The sequence below is a fragment of the Myotis brandtii genome, unplaced genomic scaffold (genome assembly GCF_000412655.1).
Source record: "Myotis brandtii unplaced genomic scaffold, ASM41265v1 scaffold144, whole genome shotgun sequence".
NCBI lineage: Eukaryota > Metazoa > Chordata > Mammalia > Chiroptera > Vespertilionidae > Myotis > Myotis brandtii.
Window position 1 is genome coordinate 4,837,759 of NW_005355159.1, and position 9,412 is coordinate 4,847,170.

The window sequence follows — 9,412 nt, forward strand, 5'->3', positions numbered from 1 at the left end:
ACCTGCTTTCACCTGCCTATTAAAGAAATGCTTGGTAAGGAAGGTGTCGGGAACAGTTTTTCTCCGATGATAATAGCTTAGGTTTCTCTTAGCAGAGACTGAGTTCTTCTTAAAGGTTTTGGAGCTATTTGCCCGGAACCTTCCCTCCATAGTCTTCTCCTCTGAGTGAAAAGATTAATTTGAAGGACACCTGCATTCCCTAATTTTACCATTGCCTGTTTTTTGTTTTACACTTCAGGTCCTCAGAGCTTCCAATAAGTTGTTAGGAAAAAGACAGGAACCTCAGAGAGAGCCCTGGGTTTTTTTTGTTTGTTTTTTGGTTTGTTGTGGGGTTTTTTTGCTTGTTTATTTTTTAAGTTTTTAATTGATTTTAGAGAAGGGGAAGAGAGAGAAAGAGGGAGGGAGAGAGAGAGAGAGAGAAGAGAGAGAGAGAGAGAGAGAGAGAGAGAGAGAGAGAGGTTTTGTTGTTCCACTTATTTATGCATTTATTGGTTGGTTCTTGTATGTGCCCTGATGGGGATCGAACCCGCAACCTTGGCAGATGGGAACAATGCTCTAACCAACTGAATGACCCGGCCAGGGCTTTTTATTTGTTTTAATAAATATGAATAAATGTTTGATTATCAACTCTGAAACTTCTTACTGCAAAACAGAAGAGTGGCAAAGAAGTAATTTGTAAATCACTCCTCTCTTCAGTGAAGCAGACCTTGGCTCAGCACAGGTGTTTAATTACACTAGTGAACTTTGCCCTTTTAGACAGAGAGGCAATGTGACTGAGCACCCACTGGCTACACAACCCCCAGGGCGCTCACTCAGAAACGGGTCTCTACATCAGTGCCTTTGAAATCAACTCGCCAAGGTGGAATAACCCACGCCCTCCTGCCTTTGCGTAGGTTCTCTAGAGGTGGTGTTCATCAGAATGTGCCGTGCCTTTGACTCTCAGAACAACACCGTGTACTTTGATGGGAAATATGCTAGCCCTGATGTCTTCAAATCCTTAGGTAAGGAAGTTTCTGGCTGTTTGTCTTTAAATCAGAGTTATAGGAACAGGTAGGAGCTGGGTGAAACCTCTTTTTGAACAATATGAAAACTGGTTATTTGGAAAAAATAATTAAAGAATTTTATACCTATTTTACTTTATAGCTAGACACTATAGAAAATTCACATGCCTCAGATGCTCTTTGCCTGTATTACCTGTGAAGATCTAATATTTCATTTTATCTAGTTGGCAACTGAAGACATTTATATTACATATCCATTCAGTGTCCTTCCAAATTTTAAGATCCAGATAAGCAGGGGGCATATTATTTAGATAAATTAGAGGATGTGATCTGATACATAAAATCAAGCAAAGAGCTCAAAGTGTGCCCTCAGGTAATTATTAATGAGAATTAAATGTAGATCTCAGAGAAATAAAGTATTACTAAGTGAAACTGACATACACCATATAAATAATTTATATTGGATTTTTATAATTTAAATAAAGTGGTTTATAGTTATTAAGATTGGGACAGTATCCAAGATAGCTTATGTGAATTTTAAAACACCAAAATGACAGAAGGGGTGGATAGCCTGTTTCCATTTAAAATACAGGGTGGGAAAAGTAGGTTTACAGTTGTGAGTACGTGGAACAGTTTATTCTTATAATATTATTAATTATTGTATTATTTTCCATACAGTAATGTGTGTGTGTAAATATAATATGCAAATCTGACAAAATAGACACCAAACTTAACCAGTCTTTGGGGAATGGATCATTTTTTTATAGGACTTTTACATTCTATATTTTCAATTCTGTACCAGTTACAATGATTTCACCACTATAATATGTCATTTGTTAGAATTTAGAGGAAATAGAGACAAACATCAAAATGAGAGGTTTTCACATTTCAGTAAGATGGTAGCTGTTAAACTCTGTTGGTTAAGAGTGTGAGCTCTGAAGTCAAGCACCCTGACTTAGAATCTCAGGATGTTACTTCCTATCTGTATAACCTTAGGTACATCACTTTCCTCTCCAGCTTTGTTTTTTCACCTCTAAAATGGGGATAATAAAAATAATACGTCCTTAATAGAGCTGTTGTGAAATAGTAGGAAACCCAAAGAAATTTCTTAGAGCAGTACCTAACATAGGAATCACTCAGCACAAGAAGTTTACTCTCATTATTTTGAATGATGATATGATGATGATGATGATGATGATGATGATGATGATAGGGATGGTGGTAGTGATGCTGATGTTGGCTAAATAGATGTTTCCTCTAAGATTTCAAACTCTTAAACTGTAGAAATGTTATCACTATCCCTCTTCACCTTCTTCCATATTTTTGTCCTAGGATAATTATCAAAACCCTAAACTCTCTTTATTTTAATGTCGGCAGGTTGTGAAGACTTTATTAGCTTTGTATTTGAATTTGGAAAGAGTTTATGTTCTATGCACCTGACGGAAGATGAAATTGCATTATTTTCTGCATTTGTACTGATGTCAGCAGGTAACAGAACCAAATAAAAATAAAGTGGTTTAAAAATTGTCCAGGTAGAGACTTTTTACAAGGTCCATAACTTTTAGAATATTCGGGAGGCTGCCCAGAGAGGCTACCTCACTTATTAAGCCTATTTTTAATTTTTTCAAATAACAACCTCCCCCCACACACACATACATCTGCCTTTTAAGAAGACTCATGCCATTCTGATAAACTCCTAATAAATGAGAATTGAGTAAAACCCAGTCCACAATTAACCTCCTGACACCAAGAGAAATGGTATGGTGGAGTCAGGTTGTCCTTCTTGGTACCAGTCTCCAAGATAACATCCAACTTTTTCCTGAAATCCACTTGGATGTCCTCTACAAGTTTATGTGCATTTAATCCATGTTTTCACCAGCACTGCCTCTTGGAGATCATCAGTGTACTGTCTTCTACTTGGAATTCTTACACATAAAGAATTCATCCTAAATTACCAACTTTTAAGTCATCTGGAATTCTATTGGCAGTTTTAGTTGTCTTACATTATAAGGTTATCTCCATAATTTCTAGAAAGGCTATCAGAATTGCTATGAATATTTCATTCAGAAATGTTATTCTTAGAAAGGCTTGAAGGGCCATAGTGATTTCATTGTACCTGTATGTACACGACCTTAGATTTGAATTGCTATCCTTTTTGGAAGGGGAGCACCCTCCCTTCCTTTAAGTACCAGTAAGAATGGAAATGTTGAATACCCTTTATACCTGTCATAGATCAGTTTTCCGCTCCCTTAGGAATATATTTTGAAAGAATAGTGAAACTGGCCTGCTAGTCTCTAACTCTGCTTTGTGGTATGATACTCTGGGTCTAAGAGTCAGGAGGAATTGGGTATCTGGCACCATGTTGGAGGAACACTAAGGGCTATCATTTCTCATGTTTAGATCGCTCATGGCTGCAGGAAAAGGTAAAAATTGAAAAACTGCAACAGAAAATTCAGCTAGCTCTTCAACACGTCCTACAGAAGAATCACCGAGAAGACGGAATACTAACAAAGGTGAGAACGAACGGTTTCCAGTTGGCATAGCTTGAATTACCCCTTGCCACATACCAAGCGCCCTTGTAGGTCATCTGACCAGCCCCCAAAAGTATCAGTAAGCAACAGGCCACTGAAAGGAATAAATATCTCCATTTCAAAAAAGTTCTGTTGGGCCAAACTTCTGGTTAAATTCTATTTATCATCATTGCTTATAAAGTGCCCTACAGTAATAGGGAAATAATGTAGTAGAATTTTTTAACAATTAATACATTCTGGAAATCCTCTTCCTAGTCCATCAAAGTTGAACACAAAGCAGAGTTAATGTTCTGCATTGATAGAAATTAGAGAATTTTTGAATGTTGGAAGAGAAAATTATGAAGCACTAAAACAATTAACCAGGATAACCTTATATTCTGATATTAGTTCAATTTCCATTAAATTCATCAGTCATCAACAATAAATGACTTTTTTATTTTCTTCATCAATTTACCATTACTACCTTGTATTCAAAGCATAAGGTTTTGTTTTTGCTAATTATTATATTTTGCAATAAAAGCATAATTAGGATGTCAAATTAAAATCTGCTAACATTTTTCAGTGCTAGAGCCAGGAGTATGTATTTGGTCTTAGAAAAATCAGCCCCTTCTTAGATTTTTTTATGTGTTTTATTGTTCCAGAGGATGATTTGAAAGTGTTTCTTTTTCCTGTTTATTTTTTTTTCTATGTTCTCCTGATAACTAGGTTAGGTCAGGGAGCAGAAATTGGGGGTTAATTGTTGCTTTGTTTTTGATACTCTTTCTCGAGAAGAAACTCATTGTCATTAGAGTTTGATGTATGCCTGGTATTCTATGATATAGCTATATCCTCATTTATTTTTACCAATCCTCTATTACTAGACATTTAAGTTGCTTTAAGTGTGTTTCGATATTATAAACAGTGTTGTAAAGATAGTCCAGATTCCCTGAATTTTGATTCTCATGTCTGTTCTCCCCTGACAACATGTCCTTTCTTCCACCTTACAGTTAATATGCAAGGTGTCTACATTAAGAGCCTTATGTGGACGACATACAGAAAAGCTAATGGCATTTAAAGCAATATATCCAGACATTGTGCGACTTCATTTTCCTCCATTATACAAGGAGTTGTTCACTTCAGAATTTGAGCCAGCAATGCAAATTGATGGGTAAATGTATCACCTAAGCGCTTCTAGAATGTCTGAAGTACAAACATGAAAAACAAACAAAAAATATTAACCGAGACACTTTATATGGCCCTGCACAGACCTGGAGCGCCAACACACTGCACATCTTTTGGTGATCGGGGTCAGGCAAAGGAGGGGAAACAATGAAAACAAATAAAAGTTGAACTTGTTTTTCTCATGCATATGATTTCCATTATGCCTACAGATATGGACCCTTTTTCTGTCTCGACTTCTTGATCATTGACCTCTGTTTACAACAGAAGGAGGGTACTAAAGTTGGAAGATTTCCTTTTCTTGTAGCTCACTGCCCACAGACTTTCTGCAGAGTCACCAATCTGTTAGTAACAAGAGAGTCCAGCAATAATCGGTGACCGGTGTGCATAGCGGAGGTTGCAGCATTACTTTGCACAACTTGCTCTTTGTCTCATGAAGGAAGTTTTTATTTTTTTTTTCACCGATTATTGCCAGTCAGCAGGATGGCACGTAAAGGGTCCATAGCACTAGCAACAATAGCATTATAATATATTACAGGGTAAATGGGCATGAAGACTATATATAGCTAAAAGAGATATTGTTTATATATTGTTTTAATTAATATAAAATGTAGTTACTGGTGTAGCTTTTCCTGTTGAATTGATAAGGCACTTTCATTTTGCACCTTTTTCTTTAAATTAAATGCTAGCGTGTTCACTGTCGTGTCGCATGTGCACCAGAAACACAAGTTTTACTGAGAAGGCTTGGAAGGTACGTCGGGAGGTATTTATGCTGCTGTTTACAAAATTACTTTCAAAAGACTGGCTGGTCATATCTAGAAATCACGATGTTGGATTATTATTTTTTTACATGTGAATTTGGAATTAGAAACTGAACTCTCCCTAAATTACACCTTGCATTTGGGTAAGTTTAAGGATAGATGTGTTTATGCTTCATACAAAGTTGAATGGTTGATTGGTGCTGTGGACTTATACCATCATGAATATTATTTTTTAAAAAGCTTTTTTAAATGCCACCTAAAGGAGGCAGAGGAGGGGAGGCTCGTTTTATACAATTCAGTAGTTATATAGACTCAGCCTCAACTTGGAATTCGTATGCTTTGAGAACAAATCAGTAACCAGAATAGTTTATTGGAATCTAGCTTTGATTATAAGAAGGACCCAAAGATTTATATGTGGAGCAAACGCACACTCCTCACATGAGGACATAAAGCATTTACTCTGTGAAAGTTTATGTTCTTGGTGTAATCTAGGAACTGTAAGGGTTGATCTCAGAGTGAACTATTTCTAGACTAGCTGCCTCTAGATGCTATAATTCTAGAACGTTGCTCTCCATATTTCATAGACAATGAATGAGAGGGTGAGGGAGGCATACCATGTTGAATTAGTTTCTGTTATTTAAATATTAAATATTTTAAGCCTTTAAAGTGAAGTCAGTGCTAACTGCAAACATGTACTTTTGTATTTATCGTCGCTAGAAAACTGTGGACTATAATTTATTTCATTAAATATTTAGAAGATTGTTTGGTTTGGTGTTCAGGTGAGATAGAGTGAGGGTTGTGTGTTTTTTTTAATTTCATGAATTTTCAAAAATAATTCCCAGTGGGGGAAGGGAGAAGGAACTGTCTGACACACAAGTGAGCATATTTTAAAAATAAGTGACCTTTGGGATGGTAGGCATTGAGATGCTGATTTCAGTCCCACTCGGGGTAGGAGTCAAACTTCTGGTCTGACATCAAAGGCCACGTTTGTTCAGTAAAGGGGACATCCTCCCGTCGTGCAAAGGCGGGAGTTTCCGAGAAGCCCTTTCTAGTGGAGAAAGTGTCTCCTGGACCACCAGGGCCCTCCTGACTCTCCCGTGGGGACTGTGGCTCCTGGTGTCAGGCTGGATCCCAGCGCAGGCTTCCCAGAGCCCTCCACTCTGCTCAGACCTCCGCTGACTTCCCGACTTGCTTCCTGAGGGACTTGGAAAAGGAGAAGGAATTATTCACACAGAAGTGTGTATGAAGCCTAAATGACATCTAACTTTTTCCCCCAAAAAAATATAGTAAGGGTTTAACCATAAATAGAAGACAAGAGTATTATTTACTTAAATTTCTTACAAGCATATAAAACTTTATGAGTGTTTATATAGAGAGGTTAACTATAAGCATATAGTATTTATATTTGGGCAGGAGGGGTTAAAGCAAATTTTTAATTTAAATAAGCATAGTTCCTTTAAAGAGCAATAGTATTTATACTCTGAAAAAAGTACCAAGCTTAGTTCAGTTATTTATTTGTCCGTGTTTCTCCTATTGTTTCTCCTTTGGGGAGAAATGGTGTATTTTTATTTTGGTTTGGTTTCGTTTCCTTTGTTTTCTGTCGTTCTGATTCACTAAATTTGGGGATGGTTTTATTAAAATATATTAACTTCTTTTTAACCAAAGCTTTCTGAATATGACCAGCCTCAGGTGCTAGCGCATTAAAGAGCAACTAAACCTAATTCCAGTGTCCATTTATGAAATGAAAAGAGTTCATTGAACTTCTCTAGGGGTGAGAGAGAACATAATGTTGAACTTAAAAGAAATTCTTTTTTCCAGAAAGGATTTTGCATGTACATAATGCAAAAAAAAAAAGAAAGATGCTCTAATCACAGTAATAGTCACACCATGGTGACAGTGCTCTCAGAGTAAACCGAGATACATTGACATGATGCTGCTACTAGATCTTTGAGAAAGAAAAGCAAGTGTGGACTTTAAGAGCAAATTACCTCTATAGGGTAGGAACAAGATAGCAGAGGCATGCTCGGTGGCAGGAGGGAACAACTGACTATTATTTGGATCAAAGTTGGGATCTGAAGTTAAACAATAAATTCAGCTGACAAAATATGACGTATAGAAAAGGATGTGAAAAACTTTGCATTTGCATTCTCTTCCTTATTATAGAAACACCTGTGTGATGATACAAAATATTTGGTGATACAGAAAATTATTTGTAATAGTTCTTATAAAGCTCCCTAAACTTAAATAGTCCTTTGATTATTGGAATCACGTCATTGTCATCCCAGCTGCTATAAGGCCTTTTGTACAATGTTTTACATCAGCTAAATGAGGCTTTTGTACAAAGTCCCAATATCATCAGTTACAATGGTGTCCAAATGGTTGCATTCCATTGTGAAGAAACTGGCCTTGGTCACAATGAAATCAAAAGTGCAGATGAAAGTGCTTTTTTGGGACAGTTTGCAAATTGTGTTAAAGCTATGGATTTTTTTTAAGTGTTCAGCATCCTAATTTACGTTAAAGCTATGGATTTTTTTTTAAGTCTTCAGCATCCTAATTCACCCTTCCTAACTTAAGGAAAACATGACTTAAGACACTGCTTCTAAGTTTGGTTGTTCTTTATAGTGTGGATACCCAGATGTCTGTGAGCGTATAGGGGTGGGCTGAGGGTCAAGTGAGGAGGGAGTGAGTGTGTGTGTGTGTGTGTGTGTGTGTGTGTGGTTTTTGTGTATGACCTGCGTGTGTCAGACCGCTTCTAGGCTACTACGTGTCAATGGAAAAGAAAATGTATTCAAAATACTTAAATCAAAAAACTAGAAGATGGGAATAAAAAGATTTATTCTATACAAAGCCTTGTCTGGACCACTTTAGAGAGACTTCTATTTTTTTAACCCTTCTATAAATATTTGATGGCACTTGAAATATTCCTGCAATAAAATGTGATTTGTGTAAAGAAAAAAAAAAGATTTTGTAATGTGAAACAAAGAAAGAAAGTAATGTAATTTTCTAAAAAAAATACAAACAAACAAACTTTGTATTATTTTCTTGATGGAATTTGTCTATCTGTCTTTGGAAAACTTTTTATTTCATTGAATGTGCCATAGTAGAAATACGTGTTTTTAGTTTTAGACTAAGGAATAGCTGTTTGTGTTCCGACATTCCAAAATGCAAAACAACCTAGTAGAATCTTTAATGAAAAGGTTTAAGTAGGATGTAAGCTTCTCTCATCGTTGCTTTTTTGCACATGTTCTTCATTCCTCTCTAGTGCAATATGTACATAGAGCACTCGCGGGTGTACCTTGATCCCTCAGGGAAAAATACATATTTGTACAGTTGTTATTATTGTTGTTTCTTTTTGTTTTTGGCTAAGGAATGTCGACTGAATCACTTGTTATTGTTGAGGGGCAGCCAGATAATAATCCTAAAGCCACTGTTTCAAACATTGATTGTTTAAATCATGTGTCCTTCCAGTGCTATTAAGATACTAATAATAAAAAGTTATTTTCTGACAGTTCTTTGTGCTGATTGGTGAAAAAAAGGGTAAATAAGCACCTTATGATTGACTTACTGTGAATGACAATCCATCTTGATATCAACAATAGAAAGCCCTATCATTTTGGAGTTGGGTTAAGAGTCAGAAACAATGTGCTCAGGGATCTTCTAAAACTCTTAAAACAGGGTGGCCAGTACTACTGGGACAAATTGTGTTTTTTATTATTAATAATAATGATAATGCTATCCCTCCAAGGCACAGTGAACTGTGTAGAACCAACTGCATGTGTGTAAATGTCACTATCATCTCATTTTGTTGAGTTCAAAACGTGTGTTCTTCAGTCTTGTGTACTTAAAAACACTGAATAACTTCCAGAACTGTGGAAAGTTATGCCAGTATGTTCAAAAGATAAATGAACAGGTCATCCACCAACAGAGAGCATCATTCAAAGTACAATCTTGCATACTCCAT

The 9,412-nt window shown here is 36.3% G+C and overlaps 1 protein-coding gene across 4 annotated transcripts in view; it reads left to right on the forward strand.

Annotated features, from left to right (window-relative positions):
* Nucleotides 1–8,981, forward strand: part of RORA (RAR-related orphan receptor A) — a 583,196-nt gene extending 574,215 nt beyond the window's left edge. For all 4 annotated transcript variants that reach the window (XM_014535501.1, XM_005861109.2, XM_005861108.2 and 1 more), the window contains 4 exons: nucleotides 894–1,001; nucleotides 2,379–2,489; nucleotides 3,402–3,514; nucleotides 4,519–8,981. In XM_014535501.1, the coding sequence (XP_014390987.1) occupies nucleotides 894–1,001; nucleotides 2,379–2,489; nucleotides 3,402–3,514; nucleotides 4,519–4,683 (497 nt within the window). In that variant the 3' untranslated portion in view covers nucleotides 4,684–8,981. The remainder of the gene's footprint in view (nucleotides 1–893; nucleotides 1,002–2,378; nucleotides 2,490–3,401; nucleotides 3,515–4,518) is intronic.
* Nucleotides 8,982–9,412: the final 431 nt, after the last annotated feature.